General features: G+C 36.4%; 1 protein-coding gene across 4 annotated transcripts in view; it reads left to right on the top strand.

The window, feature by feature from the left end:
* TXNL1 (thioredoxin like 1) overlaps nt 1–5989 on the top strand; it is a 35049-nt gene extending 29060 nt beyond the window's left edge. Inside the window, exons 8-9 of one of the 4 annotated variants that reach the window (XM_082667408.1) lie at nt 3307–3349; nt 4778–5989. In XM_082667408.1, the coding sequence (XP_082523534.1) occupies nt 3307–3345 (39 nt within the window). In that variant the 3' untranslated portion in view covers nt 3346–3349; nt 4778–5989. Of the gene's footprint in view, nt 1–2401; nt 3283–3306; nt 3350–4777 lie in introns of those variants that run through there. The other 3 variants (XM_082667407.1, XM_082667409.1, XM_082667410.1) reach the window with 3 other exon arrangements.
* Nucleotides 5990–18192: the final 12203 nt, after the last annotated feature.

Here is an 18192-nt window from a genome sequence, read left to right as displayed (position 1 = left end):
TAACCATGCCTTGCATAGTTTCTTTTTAGCTCAGTTCTTTCCTAAGATCTATTATTCTAAATCCTATTATTTTCTCATATCATTAATTCGGCTCTGGTTTCCTGCTTCTCACCTCAGCTTATGCTACTTGATTTCCATTTTTCCTTTAGGTAACCCCTACTCTATCTTGTCCATCTTCTTACCAGCCTGCCATTCAGTTATAGTTTTTCTAATGTGCATTAATAATTGTCCATCTAAGGATGTCTCCACCTCTTTGTTTTTAACATCCCACCTCACATCCCTTCTAGCCTATTTTCTCTCTTTTTTGACTATCAAACTACCTTTTTTGGACTGTCTTCAGGATAGCAAAGGTATTTTTCTTTTCTTGTCTGAGAGTATTTGTGTTTGTTTTAAAATGCTATTTACCTTATTGAAAATTATGGCAGAACAATAGTTCTCAAAACTTCTTGGTCCCAGGACCCCTTCAGAGTACTAAAGATTATTGAGGACCAATATTTATCTAATATTTACCATTTTAGAAGTTAAAACTGAGAAATTTAAAAAATATTTATTTACAAATAAAATCACTGTTAACACAAGTAATATTTTAAAATATATATATTTCAAAACAAAAACTAATTTTGTGAGAAGAAGAGCATTGTTTTTACACTTTGACCAATTTGTTTATAGTCTAGCTTAATAGAATCCTCTCATTCTCATATCTGCTTCTGCATTCAGTCAGTTTTGCTATAGTAAGTCATGTAACCTCTGGAAAACTTCATTGTACATTTGTGAGACAATGAGAGTTAGTTAAAGAGGCAAGTAACAATTTAGCATTATTATGAAAATAGTTTTGACCTTGAAGACTCCATGAAAGGGTCTCAGGGATGCCCAGCCTGGACCACACTGAGAACTGCTGTGAAAATAATGTAATGCTATAATGGACTCCCTTCTTCGTGTTCTGGACTTCTTAATCCATTGCTTTTAATGTTTGATAAATTTTAATTGGTTGAATGACTTTCTTATATATATTAATATTACATTTTCTTTCAGTAGTTTCCAAATGAGTTTTGTTCTCGTGTCATTCATTGAACTCTAGGGTTATTCTTCAAGAGTAAGCTAATATTTCAGTTTTCTTCATGTTGTGCTAAGTCAACAACTTCAGTGTAGGAAAACTGCAATTAAAAAGCTAGCTTATGTTTAACTGAAATTGGCCTTGTGTAGAGTCACTTAATTAAAAACTATCAGTGAGCTTGGTGTTTCTAGTAAAGGAAATAAACGATACATGGTATGGTACTTGTTGTCCCTGTGGTACTATGCTAGGTATAGTCATAAGCTCTGCCAGTAACGAGTTTATATTGTTAAAGGGTAATGCACAAACATTTGGAATGCTAATCAAAGTTAATCAAAGCTTTAGTTCACGGCTCTCTTCCTCTACAGAGTATTCTCATCCTTTCCCAGCCTGGTGATATTTCCTTCTTCCCAAGAATGGCTGGGAAAATATCAGAATGTTTTGTGGAGGAAAAGGGCCTAGAACTAAGCTGTGGGAGTAGAAATGGATAGAGGAAAAGATAGCAGTGGGCACTCTAGGTAGAATGGAAAACAGGAACCTTGGGCATGGAAGTGGGAAGGTGCAGGTCCTTCATTCGAGGATGGGTCAAGTATGGCACTTCTTTCCTTTATTTAGTCAGTCTGAATTTTAAAGGAATTGTACATAGTAATTGGAATTTAAAATTTCAATATAGATTGGGCATGTATTTTATCAGCACAGAGAGGAAAGTTTTGATACCTCTGTGTAGTGAAGAGAGCTGTGTAAAATGATTTTAATGGATGATAAAATAGAATTTGGTAGCGTTTTCAGTTTACATTTTTATGTTGTATGAGTTGTTTCCAGATAATTTTAGTTTTCAGAATGTCATTGATCTTCTCCTTATGTCACTAAGATGACAGAGCTAAGGTAATGCTGGTGAATCTTGGATGTGGCTAGAAATCTGAGACCACCTTGCATGCTGTTACAGCTTTAGAAGGTTATACTTTTCAGATTTTGGAGACTAGAACATACCTTCCACTGGTCTGTTTTTGGCTCAAAAGAAGCATTATGCCCAGATTATAATATATACTTAGGCTTTCTGTTGTAAATGGATTCTTTGTGTTGCAGCGTGAAAAAAGCTCGCCATTTTAATTGGAAGTAGATGTTTTCTTTGCTAAAATATGCTCTTTACATGGATTGCTTTATTTGAACACAAAAATAATATAAGTATACAAAACTGAGCAAAAATGAAGGGGCTTCTGCTTCTTAGGGAATGAGGTGCATTTGAAAGGCAGAGCAGATTTTCTATGACTAATAAAAATAGACTTTTCTTAACTGGCCATTCACTTGTATCAGCTATTTTTGTAACATTTTTGTCTGTTTATTTTTCAGCTTTTTTAATCCAACTCAAATGAACTAAAACCAGAAGATTTTTAAAAATGAAGTAATATAAAGACTGACATTATCTCACTCTACTCCCCTCCTTGCTTCTCTGCACCTGTCTGCTCTCACCCTTCTCATGTTCTCACCATTGTTGGGGCAAGATTTCTACAGCTTCTATCATCTGGATCAGCCTTCTTGTTACCTAAATTTCCTCAACTGTCTCTTCTTCAGATCTCATTCTAGTCATGTTTCTCAGTTGGCCTTTTATTTGTTTTTGTTCTGGGCTTGCAACTAGGTGCTTTAATTTCATTACCATACCAGGTTGCTCACCCAACTTTTTGTTACTTTTTTTAATTTACTTTCTCCTGTCTCATTTAATTTTGTGCTACATTTTGAGAAATAATTTTGCAATAAAACTTACATTGTTGTAAATGTTTTTAGATTTAACTAGTTAATGTTTTAATCTGATCTGAAGTTTAAATTTTATTTTTTAGGAACTATAGAATCATTTTGGAAATCAAATACGAGCAGTTTCATCAAGTTCTTTTATATCAGTACTAGTGTAATATATTGATTAGGCTGAATTTGAGAGACGTGGGTTTTATTTTCTCATTGGAACTGTAGCCCCAAAATCTTTTTGCTGATTAATTGTGGGCATGTCCTGTGCTTTGCCAACACAAGTGAGATCAAGGCCAGTTGAAAGACTTATGGACTGGATGTTAGGCTGGGTTAAAATATTAACATAGAAGATCAATGGACTCTTTACTGAATAAATATTTTTGACATCTAATTTTGATGTACCAAAATTTTTGTTTGTCTGAGGTGTAATATAAAGACTTAAAAATGAATAAAAGAGCTTTACTTTTGGGGTGAGAAACTCCATATTGGAATGCTGAATTTCTTCTTTTTTACAGAGAATACACATTGGCAAGTTGAGAGTTATCAACCTGTGAAACAGTATGCAGATTCATGTCTTCTACTGTGTCACATCTGTTAAAATTTAAATTTTTAATATTAGTTGTTTTTGTTTTCTTTTGCTTAATCCAATAGCTCTGTGTTTTGTGTGTTCCCAAGGGATATAATGATCAATAATGCTTTCAGTGTTTATCTGCTTAAATCCATTTGTGGTACAGATAGTGCCCCCTCCCCTTCTTTCTTAGGAAAGCTCCCCCCAGCTCTTAAAATCTAAATTTCTTAACTCTCATCCACGTACTCTTTTATGAGACTACCTTTTGTATCTTTTTGGCATCTTGGGCTTTTTAACACATGGTTTCCTTGGATCAGAGAGGAGTTATTTTAAAGTAGTAAAAGTGATTTTCCTCAAGATGGGGAAAACAGCATTTCTAGCATCACGTGATTAGGAATTCAGTGGAAAGGGTTTTTATAATCTTTTCCCATGAATGACATTGACCCAGCCATGTTCTATTTTAGACCAGACTTGTACTGAAGACCTGTGTGAGTTTTACTTGATTCAGATTACTACCGTTGGGACCAGAATCAATTTAAAATATGAAAATTATATTTACAGACATACATAGAAATTTTTTTGTATACAAATATATGTTCAATAGCTTGCAAGTAGATTTCCTTAGAGGAATTTCTGCCATGAGAATACATTGTTATAAACTTTAGATTTAAAGTAAATTGTTTGATTAGAATGTAGTTTTAGAGCCTTCCTTCCCACAGAGGATTTGTTTTCTAGAACTATTGGTAGAAACCAAATTTATTCTTTATATTTTTAATCTGCTACATTTATAGCAACTAGAACATTTTTTAAACCCTTCAGTAGAGAATTTTTCTAGTCATTGCCTGAAACAAGGTTTATTCTTTATCATTTCAGTAGTACATTGTAGCAATCAGGGTTTTTTAAAAATAGAAACTAGGCCAAATTAGTCATTTTTAATCTGTTTTCATTGCATGTCTGCATATTGATAGAAAAGTCTAGAAACCTGTCATCCTGGGCATGAAGACATAAGTTTAGCATACTCTTTTAATTGTACATTATTTTATGATCGGCAGGCATTTGATATCTCATTGCCTAAAAATAGTATGCCAAATATGTTTCACTCATGTAGCATCATCTTTTTATTAACTTCTCTAAACTGTCAACCTTGTTTTGAAAAATTGCATTACTTTTTCTTAAAACAGTGTGGGAAACCAAAAATAGCCTGCATGTGTTTTATTTTTAATTTCTAGAGTCTGGGAAGGGAGGGAGGGTCACAGTGTGCTTCAACAATGAAGATAATACTGCATGCCAAAAAATTGCAAAGATAAAAATTAATACCAGCTTTTAAAAATGATTACAATTTGTAATATTATTTTTAAAATAACTCATATTTCTAAATCAATAAGAAGTACATATAAAGTTATTTTTGTTCTTCCTAGGTAGTTGGCAAAAAAGGAGAAAGCCACTAAGGTACAAAAGACACTGGAAGACCATATTGCAGTCAGATCTACAGCTCCTGGATAATTGCTTGATTCTCACCAGAGACTTTCAATATTTCGTTCATTGCCATTACCAATAAATCATTGCTTTTGTTCAGATGGTATCACTAGTGTTTCTCTTGTAATCTTAATACATGCAATTGTAAATAAAAGTAACTACTTTTGCCAAGCTTAATTTTTGTTGTTCTAAATAAGTATTTTCCCTTTCCATTTATTTGAAAATTGGCCATCTTCTGATTTTAGCAGAGACATAGGTGTCTGGTAGCATACTGATCAAAAGACAGTTTCTCTCTTTAGAGGAGCAGAACTGTTTTAGGGAATTAAGGAGTGTATGTGCGCTCATGTGCACACACACAGGAAGTGATTTTGATAAGTGGACTTGGAATGGCTAACCATGTTCCAGTGAGTAACTAACTCATATGTTTGTTAAACAGCATTTGGGTATCTGGGCTATAGAAATTACTCAAATTATAAACTATCAGAATTAAATAAGTTTAATGAGATTTAACTGTTCTCACCTAAAACTATTAGTTAATGGGACCACAGATTTTAAACCCTATTGGATAAACTTTTAAAATTTGAGTTATTTTCTTTACTAGTAGAGGTATGTTGAAATCTGACAGTAGGGAAAAATATAGTACTATGAATTCATGAAGCAACAGGAATTGATCTCTTTTAATCAAGCGTTTAATATTTTAACTACCAAAAGATACAGTGTAAATATACAGAGAACATGTTAAGGTTGAAAATGAATTAGCCACATATATATGTTTAAAAGGTCTTTCACAAAAGGCTGGCAAGACAAAGCATCTGTTCCTTATTTTTTAAATCTTAAACTGTAATCTAGAAAATATTAATAAGTTTAATTTTTTAATTTTTCTATTTTTAAAATTAAATTTTTAAATTTCTCAGTATTTTAAAAATTCAGTGTTTAAAAAGAGTACATAAGACTTAAAATTTTGATTCAGTTGATAATAAATTTGAGGACCTATTTGTCTAGGACTTGGTCAAGATACTGATTTGCCTTTGAGTCACCAGTGTATTTATCCATGTGTCTGAAAAAAATTATGCACAAGTTTTTGTGGTAAAATAGTCACTTTCTGAAACCCCAATGTCATTAAATAATGTTTCGTTTCTTTGTATGGAAGCACATTAACTGGTCTGTGGTGATGTCTGTTTCACAGTTATGTTGCCTTGGGTCAAGGGGAAGCAGAAGGGCAAGAAATAAAATAAAAGTTTATAACACTTCTTAATATAGACCATCTCAGATTATCACGTCTGAAATTGAGTAAGATTAATATCAAAAGTTTTGTTTTACACTTTTGTACACTTAACAACCTTTTTGGGTAATTGTTCAAGTGCCTCATCTTAAGTATTGGTGACCTCATCCTATTTATACTTGACAATTTGAAAACCCAGTGAAAATAACTTCATATCTGTAAAGGACTGGGCATCAGATTTATATTGTTTATGTGACTTTCTATAACTTGCTTGCAATATACAAACATTTCATAATTATTCAAATTGTAAGTAGTGAGAAATGAATGTTTATAGGTAACTGTAACATGTTTCACTATGGGAAGTTTTACAAATAAACATGCATAGTTAACATTATTTAAGTTACCAAGCTGAAATGCTGATGTTTTCTCCTAAAACTGTGTGTGTGTATACACACACACACACACATATACATATTTATATGTAACACTGAATTTTCCAGATGAATAGGAAGAGCATTTATTGTATTGTAATTGTAGCCATCCATTACATAGTATTTTCTAGAAAACAGATATTAGGTTTATTGTCTGTTTTGTCAGACATAGCAAAAACCAGAACAAAACCACAAATACCCCACAAAACTTTTCTCTTGATTTGACTTATATTTTACATCAGGATGCATTATCTGGTGTGAAACAATAATGAAATAGCCTACCTATAATAGAAACAAAAATATTTCAGTACAGAGTCTTTGTCAGCATAAGGCTGAGGGCAAAGAGTAGCACGCAGGCTACCATACTCTTATGCCCACGGAAGACATTTATGCTCCATTTTGGTCAGGTTATCCCCCAATCTCGTTTTGTTGTAGGTAGCTACTTAATCTGCTGGAGTTGACAGACGTGTGAGTTGAAACCTGTCTGCTGTCTTTGTCTCAAGGCCTGAGGATGTATACTACATTTCTTGCAGCATTTACAGGTGTGCTGTTACTGTACATTTGGGCTCAGTATTTTATTTATAGCTGCCATCAATACACTTGACATGGCGAGGGTGCTTTTTAACCTAAAACAGTTCAAATCTTCCTATCTTCCTCTTAATGTCTAACATAAATCTTTAATTCTGTAATGAGAAGGAAGCATTGGAGTTAAGTAGATTAGTAAACTTACACTCTCTCCTTTGTGAGTTTTAAAGAATGAAAGAAATTTAGGAGTTACCCATATTGCTTGTATTAATATTTATATAGTTTGGTAGATTACGTTTTGTGTAGGTGTATATCTCTTCTGAAATTGGTCATTTCTAACCTTAGATTCTTTTTTTTTTTTAGAAAAGTAATTTAGAATAAGAAATCTATTCCCTGAACACTAAAGGAGAACTTTGAGGAATATCGTGTTCACTTAGCTTTAACATCTCATTGGTTAGAGGTGATGTTCTGTATTTTAGAAAGATTGCCAAACACATTGTTTTGTAATATACATGTAGCATGTTTGTTAAGTAAGTGATTTTAAAATATTGAATATTTTATTTCTCAAGCCTATTGCCTAAGGCAGAATATTGATGTCATTTTAAGCATATTTTCACATCAAGTTTTATTTTTATTTTTAGATTTTTTCTTTTATTTTTAAAATTTTATTTTTTTAATTTTGATTGGAGTATAGTTGATTTACAATGTTATGTTTTAGGTGGCCAGCAAAGTGAATGTTACACATATACATATATACACTCTTTGAGATTCATTTCACATATAGGCCATTACAGAGTATTGAGTTCCCTGTGCTATACAGTGGGTGCTTATTATCTATTTTATATATAGTAGTGTGTGTATGTCAATCCCAATCTCCCAGTTTATCCCTCCCCCCTCTTACCCCCGGTAACCATAAGTTTGTTTTCTATATTGTTTTATTTTTATATTCTTTTTTTTTAATATGTCCTACCTCTATAAGATTAAGTGGGCAGAGTGGAGATTTTACAGGCAAATAAAATTACTTTTCAACTCTGTGGTCCATGCAAAATTATTAATTGGAGAATGTAGCACTAAACTAGGCCCATAAGGTAACTTTAGAATTTGTATATTCTACTAAAATTGTACAGATCTTAGAATAATATTAAGATCTTGCTATGTAACCCTAAATCTGCTCGGGTATTTCTCCTTCCTCTATATACTTGCTATGCTTCTCCATGGGAAGAGGAAGTTTACTTAGGAATCCTGGTAAGTTGAACAGGCCAGAATTAGTTGTGAAACATGATTTATTGTTTTATACTCGGACATACATTTAAGATACTGACACGTGCTACTCAGGAGCAGCATCTTTGAAGTTTGTATCTCTGCTTCTACTTCTAAGCTGTGTCATGTCAAGCGAGCAACATCCTTAGGAGCTTGAGTTTCCTCGAGTTAAAAATAGGAACGTTACCTCTTAGGCTTCTTGTGAAGATGAAATGGCTTTACTTTGGATCAAGGATAAAGAGTTGTCTTCTGTGCCCTGCTCCCCCATCTCGCTGCCACAGCTTTGGGGCATCATTTTTTGCTAAGTGTAGTGCAGTAGCCTCCTGGTTGTCTCCTAGCCTCTGACCTGGCCTCTGTAATGTGTCCTCCACATGGCTGCTAGTTCGCCTTTTGAGGTCTTCCTGTGAGCCCTCCCTCTCCATCCTTCTCTATCCCCCAAACCCCACTCATTTCCCCGTGTGTGGTGCAGTTACCAGAATGTACTCTGATATCTAATGCCTTCCTCTGACCTAACTTGTCCACCAGACAAATTCCTACTTATCTACAAGGCTCAGTACAAGAAAAACGGATAGAAGTAACACATAGTGATTGTGTAAGCCTCCTCTGCTGCCGCAGCACCCTGGCACCCTGGTACATAGCAAACTGCATTGTAATTATTTGTAGTCTTATTTATAGGCTTATCAGCAGTAATGCCAGGACTTGTCCCTAGTACCAAACCAAAGTTACTTTGGTCTCTGTCACCAGTAAAGTATCGAACCAATTCTCAGGTTCCAAGAGGGGATGCTGGAGGTAAATCTGAGAGGTTGTAGGAATCTGCAGTTTAGCAAGGTAAGGAAGAGAGCTCAGCAGAGTAAAGGAAGAGCGCATGCTGTGTACATAAGAAGGCTGAGAATTCTGAGGTGAGGGAGGAGATGAAGCTGGAAGAGCAAGTAGAAACCATGGCATGAAGCTCTTCTTGTGAAAGAGATCAGGCTATCCTTAGTTTATGGGAAGAGAAGGAAGCAGAGAGGAGTCCACAATGATGCAAAAGTGTTTCACTTTTATATGTAGAAATGTTGGTTCTTAGGAAAAGCAGCAAGTTGGGAGGGGAAGATGAATATAGTTTTGGATACAACGTTGCCTTGAGCAATGTATCATGATTTTTTTGGCTTTAAGGTGGAGTTGTCTATTAGGTACACAGGCAGGAACGTGGTTTTAGATCTTAGGGCTAGAATTAGGGAACTAGGAGTCATTTAGGTCATGAAAGTTGAAATAGGTATATGAATGGGAGCATCTAGAGAGAATATAAAGGGGGAGAAGGAAACTAAGGAGCAAATACTAGGGAAAACTAAAAAATATATAGAATTAGCTAAAGAGGAGCCTGAGAGCAGACTTAAGTAGGAAGGAAAAACAGGAGTTAGTAAAGTGGTGCTAAACAAATTCAAGAGGGAGTAGACATCATTATCAAATGTAGAAATAGTGAAATTAGTAAGGATATCCAGTTGTCAATCCATTAAGCTGTGGAAACAACCTTTGTAGTGCTTATTAGAATCATTAATTATATTAATAATCTTTTGGTTGAAGGTGGTATCAGCAGACAGCTGGATTCTGAAACCCTTCCGGCAAAGGAATTGCGAAGCTTTCATAGTCTATCATTGAACACAGTTTTACATGACAATTAGCAAGGCATGGAGATTGGTGGCAACATTCCATAAAAGAATATGAAATACTGCTTTGAAGATGTTGTTAAAGGCTTTAGTCTTTCCTTATAATCAGGGGCTTTTTCTCCTGTATTTTGTTTGTAATTATAACTTTTGTCCCATCAGTCATTCTGGCACATTCTTTCGTGACTACTTTTATTCTCTTAAAAGTTTTTGATTTTACAAAGGTAATTCCTCTGTCAGACTCCTTAGTAATAAGATTTCTAATTTTATAGGGTAATATTGAATGTACAAATGGTTAAAACCTGCTTTTCTGCGTTTTCCAGTCAGTAATAGAGAACTCCTTTACTGGGTCCCTATAATCTCCCCGTGACCAAGGACAGTAAAAATAATGGGGCAGTTTCATTTCCCTGACCACACAATTCCCTCAAGAGTCAACACATTGACAGCATTAGGAATGCTTCTAGGAGGGAGTAGCCTTGACTACAGGTGACTTCTAAGTTTAAAAATGGGTACGTAACTCAAAAAAGGGTAATTGGCAGGGGGCCTGGGGTAAGCGTACAGGCCAACTCAAACCACTGGGCTAGGCTTGTACAGAAGTAAACAGGTGTCCCTTAAAAGGTAAGGTGAATAGGCGTCACTTCATCTGATTTTTTACTTGAGTCTAGCACTGCAAGGAGAAGATATTTGGGTGTTCACATTTTGGTTTGCGTTTTTACTTTTTAAGAAAAAAATTCCTGGAGTTAAAATTTTTTAACCCACAGTTTATATAAGAGGAAGCTTTGTTGCTTCCTTAACTTGCTAATCAAAATATAGACTCCATTGAATTCGGGAATGCTAAAAACTTTGGTCCAACATACTCATTTTTCAGAGTACCCTAATGCAATTGTTATCAGAACTCTCCAATCCATGCATGCCATTTCAGGAGTTACCTGTTTTTATGGACATATAACTTTATCACCTTTGTTGAAAATAATGAACTGTACAAGCCTACTTCTGGACAGTCTGTTCTGTCCCGTAGATCTATTTGTCTACTGTTAGGTATAACAGTTTTGATTACTTTAGCTTTGTACTGTGTTTTGAAGTCATGTAGTATAATTCCTCCAACTTTCTTCATAACCAAGATTTTTTTGTTGTTAGTATAGGTTCTTTGCATTTTCACTTTAGAATCATCTTATCTAAAAAAGCTTTATGATTGATTGCCTTGAATATAATGTCTTCCAATCTATGAACATGGTATGTAGTATATTTATATAGTACATATTTATATAATATGTATATCTCCATTTATTTAGATCTAATTTCTCAAGGCAATGTTTTATAGTTTTCAATATGGAGGTCCTTTTTAGTTATTTATTTATTTTTTGCAGTACGCGGGCTTCTCACTGTTGTGGCCTCTCCCGTTGCGGAGCGCAGGCTCAGCGGCCATGGCTCACGGGCCCAGCCACTCTGCGGCATGTGGGATCTTCCCGGACCGGGACACGAACCCGTGTCCCCTGCATCGGCAGGCGGACTCGCAACCACTGCGCCACCAGGGAAGCCCTGGAGGTCCTTCTTTCATTAGATTTATTTATAGCTATTTGATGTTTGTTGACATTATTGTAAATAGAATTTTAAACATTTCATTTCCCAATTGTTTGCTACTAGCATATAGTAATACAGTTAATTTTTGTATATTGACCTTGTAGTCTGTCACTTTCGTGAACTCCCTTATTAGTTCTAATGACTTAAAAAAATAGATTCCTTATGATTTTCTATATGAACAATCATCATATGCAAATAGAGTTTTAATTATTCCTTTCTAAACTTTGTATCTTTTTTTTTTTTCTTACCATATTGCCCTGCTTAGGGGTTCCAGTACAGTGTTAAATAAAAGTAGTGAGAGTAGGGACTTCCCTGGTGGTCCAGTGGTTAAGAATCTGCCTTCCAATGCAGGGGACGCAGGTTTGATCCCTGGTCAGAGAACTAAGATCCCACATGCCGCGGGGCAACTATGCCCGCGTACTCTAGAGCCCGTGCACCACAACTAGAGAGACTGTGTGCCACAACTACTGATCCTGTGTGCTCTGGAGCCCACACACTGCAACTACTGAGCCTGCACGCCACAACTAGAGAGAAGCCCGTGCACTGCAATGAAAGATCCTGCATGCCACAACTAAGATCCTGCATGCCGCAACTAAGACCCCACGCAGCCAAATAAATAAAAAATATTTTTTAAAAAGTAGTCAGAATAAACATGCTTGTTTTGTTCTTGAATTAGAGGGATAGCACTTAGTGTTTCACTATTAAGTGATTTTAGTTTGAGAAATGTCCTTTATCAAACTGACAAAGTTCCTTTCTATTTCTATTGCTTGAATTAAAAAAAAAAATCATGAATAGGTGATAAATGTTGCCAAGTAGTTTTTTGCATCTATTGAGATGATTATGTGTGTTTCCGTCTTTATTCTGTTAATATGGTGAATCATATAGATTTTCAAATGTTAAACCAACCTTTTCCTTGCATTAACTGTAGTTGATGTATTATTATTTTCATATATTGCTGGATTAAATTAGCTAAATTAGTTTGCTGAGGATTTTTTGTGTCATGAAAAGGGAGAAAGAAGTGATCATCTGGAAAGGAGAGACATGAAAAGTCACACAGTATGACCTCTTTTTTCTGACTTATTTTTTTTCAACCTGGTTATTTTTAGATTTACTCATGTTTTTGTGTATATTTACAGGTTGTTCTGTTTCAATGCTGAGAAGTATTCTATTGTGTATATCAAAATTTATTCATTCACCTGTTGGTCAGAATTTGAGCTGTTCTTAATCAGTCTCACTGAAGATTTATCAATTTTATTGGCTGTTTTAATGAAACAAATTTGGTTTTATTGAGTCTGTATTTTGTGTGTTTTTTCTGATCCATTAATTTATGTTTTTATATTTCCTTTTCTATAGATTTCTTTATATTTATTTTACTTTTTTTTCTACTTCTTGTAGTGGAGACATCTCACTTTTCAGCTTTATTTTTAAAATAAATGCTTTAAATCTATATTTCTAAGAACTGGTTTAACTGTATACCACAAGATCTGTTGCTCTCTTGACCAAATGTTTTCTAATTTTTTCTTTGACCCATGAGCTATTTAGAAGTATATCCATTAATTTCCAAACAAATGGAGATTTTCAGATATGTTTGTTTTTGACTTCTAGCTTAATTACATTGAGGTCAGAAAACATATTCTACATGACTTAGCTGTTGAAATCTGTTGAAATTTGACTATGGCCCTATGTATGTATAATAATACATACATTTACATAAAATTATTTAATATAATTTATATTAATATAATTAGTTACAATAATACATATTTTGGTAAATGTTTTATAAATGTGGTTTTTGAAAATATGCCTGAAAAGAATATTCTGTAGTTGTTGGATACAGTTTATGCCTATTAGGTCAAGTTCATGTGTGTGTTTGTTTCTTGTTGAAGTTTGGCCAGTTTTTAATTTCTAGTTTTGATATCAGTTTATTAGATACATATAAATTTAGAACTGCTGTATCTTCCTAGTAAGTTGAACCCTTATATTTAGGGAGTGAATTTAATTTCTAATCATGCATTTTTGCCTTAAAGTCGAGTTTGTCTCTTTTTAATGTAGTATATTAGCTTTCTTTTGACTAGAGTAAGTTTACTTCTATTTCACGTCCTCTTCCAAGGACCACGTCTTTGTGGTTCCTGCTCAAGTTTGGGGATGGTTTCTCATTGTTCTTACCTTTGATATGCTCCAAACTTCATAGCTACTTCCTCAGGAGGGTACAAAAATGCAATTCAGTTATATAGCTTCTCCCCCAGGATTGGCAAATGCCCTGGGGGCAAATTGGCCTTGTTGATTTGGGCTAACCTTTTGATACTTTCAAAAATATGTTAAAAATTTTGTCTAGCATTTTTAGTTGTTATCAGTGGGTCGCTAATCTGAATTACCTAGGGTGTCATTACACGAAGTAAAAGTTTTGAATAAAGGCACTTTTTTTTTTAATAGACTGTGCCTGAGATTGCTTAGTCCATGGTAAAAAATAGTTTTGAGTCTGAGTCAGGTCCCTCTGTGCTAGCTATATTTTAACCAGCATTTATGTTGATAAAAATGTATGTTCATGAAAAATAGGGTTTTAAAATCTTCAAGAAAACGTAAATATTAAAATAAGAAAGATACATATTATTTAGCGATAGAATGGATTCAGATAGGAGAAACTTTTAAAGATACTTAAAAAAAAACCCCACACAACAGCTTTATTGAGATATAATTCACATATCATACTCTTTTTTTAAAAAAAAAGTATTTATTTTATTATTTTTGTCTGTGTTGGGTCTCGTTGCTGTGCACAGGCTTTCTCTAGTTGTGGTGAGCAGGGGCTACTCTTCATTGCGGTGCGCGGGCTTCTCATTGCAGTGGCTTCTCTTGTTGCGGAGCACAGGCTCTAGGCGTGTGGGCTTCAGTAGTTGTGGTGCACGGCTTCAGTAGTTGTGGCTCGTGGGCTCTAGAGCGCAGGCTCAGTAGTTGTGGTGCACGGGCTTAGTTGCTTTGCGGCATGTGGGATCTTCCTGGACCAGGGCTCGAACCCATGTCCCCTGCATTGGCAGGCGGATTCCTAACCACTGCACCACCAGGGAAGCCCCACCATACTCATTTGAAGTGTACACTTCTGTGGATTTTGGTGTAGTCACAAAGTAATGCAGACATCATTATAGTCAATTTTAGAACATTTTCATCACCTCAAAAAAGAAACCTCACTCCCTTTAGCTGTTAACATCCCATCACTTCATTACTCTCATTCCTACATAACTACTGATTTATTCTCTGTCTTTATAGAGTTCTCTATTCTGGATGTTTAATGTAAATGGAAACACATGATATATGGTCTTTGTGATAGGCTTCTTTAACTTAGCATCTTTTCAAGGTTCACCCATATGTGTCAGTACTTATTTTTTTTATGGCTGAGTAATACTCTACTGTATGGTTATACCACATTCATTTATACATTCATTACTGATGGATATTTGGGCTGTTTCATCTTTGACTATTATAAATAATGCTGCTATAAACATCTATATACAAGTTTTTGTGTAGACATATATTTTCATTTCTCTTGGGTATATACCTTGGAGTGGAATTGCTGGTTCATATGGTAATTCTATGCTTAACCATTTGAGGAACTCCAGATTCTTTTCCTAAGTGGCTGCATCATTTTACATCCCCAGCAGCAGTGTATGAGGGTTCTTGGTTCTCCATATCCTCACCAAAACTTGTTATTATATGACTTTTGATTTTAGTTATCCTAGTAGATATGACATGATACCTCATTGTGGTTTTGATTTGCATTTCTCTGATGACTAATAATGTCCAGCATCTTTTCATGTGCTTCTTAGCCAGTTCGTTGGAGAAATGTCTTTAGTATAGGACACTTTATTTAAAAATTGGATTATACTGAATCCACATGCGATAACTGCTGAAGCCTGTGCACTCTAGAGCCTGTGCTCCGCAGCAAGAGGAACCACCACAATGAGAAGCCCGCGCACCGCAACGAAGAGTAGCCCCCGCTCTCTGCAACTAGAGAAAGCCCGTGCGCAGCAACGAAGACCCAATGCAGCCAAAAAATAGAATTTGGATTATTTGTATTTTTATTATTGAGTTGTGTGTTCCTAATACAAGCTAGAGCGAAGTCAGCAAAATGGCTCATAGGAATTTCTAGTGCTCACCTCCACACCCCCGCCCCCCCCCAACTATCCACACTTGAAAATACCTTCACAGGAACTAAGGTTGCCAAGTGAGGATTACAGCACCTGGGTAGAGCGCAGACCTAAGAAAAGATGCATTGAGGCGGGTGGGAAAGAGATTCATGCTATCTGCTCCCCTCTCCCTCTCCCTCTTCCCCTCCCCCAAGCCTGGGCAGCCCAGTGTGGAGACAGACACTGTCCCTGTGGGAGGAGGAGAATTGTGGTGAACGCATCGGCCCCACAGCCAGCCTGCCCCAGGTTCAGGCCGACACCGGTGGCGCCAGGTGGCTCCCCGCAGGCTTCCATGGACCCAGGCCGCTGGTTCACCCTGGTGCCCACTGGCTCCAGCAGCCTCCGGCAGTTCCCGTGGCTCCTGCACACCTGGGCCCCCATCTGCCCCAGATCCTGTGACGCCAGGCTCCAGGCGGACGCCTGCGAACCCAGGTGTCCAGCCAGGTCCAGCACCAGGCTAAGTACACGGACCCAGGTTTTTCACCCACCCCGGCGCCCAGCCAGTCCCCATAGCCCCAACCTCAAGGCCAGCTCCCGTGGACCCAGGCTCCAGGGCCACTCCCGTGGCAGACCCAAATTCAGGCACAACTTCCCCGGGCCCAGGCTCTAGGCTCTCCTTAGCTCTGATCTGGTCTCTGTGACCTCAGGCACTAGGCCTGCCCCGCCTGCTGACCCGGGGACCAGAACTGTCCGCCCACGGACTCGAGCAACAGGTCCTCCACTTCCCCCGATCCCCCTGGCCACCGCCATGTGGACAACACCGGATGGTCCACCCAGAGTCTCTGGACCAGCCAACTGATGAAGGGCTTTGACATTGAATTAAATATATATTACATTTAATTAAAAATATACTATATTAAATATATATATTTAAACCCAACAAAACCCAGAACAGATCAATAAAGCCTCTTTGATTTTAAGGTAGTGATTGGATATACCTTCTCACAATTACTTTCCTGTTTACCAGAACTAAGAAGAGAGCAAACTTGGTTGGGATTTTGCCTTTATTAGCAGAGCGGGGCTATCGTTCCATCGTACAAGGGGCCCTGTAGGAAGACAGCCACAGTCCTGACCACAGTCCTGACTCTGACTGTGCTCGCATCCAAGCTGCAGTCTGCCAGCAGGTCGAGCTGGCCCAGCGTGTCCCCCAGGCCAGTGCTGAGCAGGGATTAGGATGCCAGCATCTGATGCTGTGGGTTGCTTCCTGCTCCCCCTTGGAGTCCTGACAAGAAATGACCTTGTTCAATCCTGCTGAGCTTCCTAGATTTACTGGGCTTATAGCAACACATGGGAAGGAGATTATGTTTATTTTTAAAACGTAAAAAAATGCAACCTTCCCAAGGCTTTTGTGGTGCGTGTGCACAACACAAATGCACACACACAGGCAGTGTATGTATAATCACTTCTAATTAACTTCAGTTCTTCCTGCAAAACTGAGTGTGAAGGCTTAAAGACTTGTCAGCTTCTCTGCCTGTGAAATGTATCTACTTCTAATTGTGAATAACAATACATTCAAGGTTAGCTATAAATGACTCTGATTTCACAGGAATCCAAAGTCTAAAAACCACATTTGAAGATGAATACATTTATGCAAAACATCTTTGTAGTATGCTTCCAGACCAAAATTGAGTTATTTATGCTTATCCAAAATGCCTCTTTTACACAGATACATGTATGTGTATAACTGAATCACTTTGCTGTACACCTGAAACTAACACAACATTGTTAATCAACTATGCCTTTACGAAATATATAAAGTAAAAATTACACACACACACGCAAAATAATTTTTTTTAAAAGGAGGATTGTTTTTCTATATCTGTGAAAAAATAGATTTCATTGATTTCAAAGTAAGCCCAGATAGAAAAGGTATAAAGTAGTAAAGATGCCTAAAATAAAGATGAGTATATCGTTATAGTGGATGGAAAAATGAATTTCGTTTACAATTTTACAAAATAAAATATTCAAAGAATAAATGTTAAATAAGATTAAGAATATTCCCCACCTTATGAGTAGCTGTAGGCTCTTCCAGACTTTACCACTAGATGTCATGAAGAGCCCAGTGAAATACAGTAAGCAATCTTCCTGAGCACAGTGGGCTACAGAACCATTTAAAGTTTTTCCTGATTTTGTAGTTAATTTGGATAGGAAGTAATTTCCTTGCGGGGGTTTGTGTCAAAATATTCATTGTGGATTAATTTTAAGTAAGAATTAGAAACTATTAGAAAATGTGATCAGTTATCAAATCTGGAAAATGATCGTCTTAAAGCACTGGGAATATCTCCAGGGAGAATGTCATACACCACATGGAGTAGCAGAGCCGTACTAAAATCTGCTCTGTACTAAGCTTAGCTTTGGATCCTCCAGCCTTCCTTTCCTTTTGAGATAGGCATGGCTTGTCAGATCTGCTGTCACCAAGACTTCATAGGATTTTTCCTAAAACTAGGCCAGTGAAAGAAACAATAAAGGGAGGGCCTTGATGATCAGGGGAGAATGTTTGAATTTAGACTTTGAGAT

This window comes from Grampus griseus, assembly GCF_964374135.1.
Source record: "Grampus griseus genome assembly, chromosome: 12".
Classification (NCBI taxonomy): domain Eukaryota; kingdom Metazoa; phylum Chordata; class Mammalia; order Artiodactyla; family Delphinidae; genus Grampus; species Grampus griseus.
Note: the sequence above shows the minus strand (reverse complement) of the source record. Positions and strands in the feature narration are given on the sequence as shown.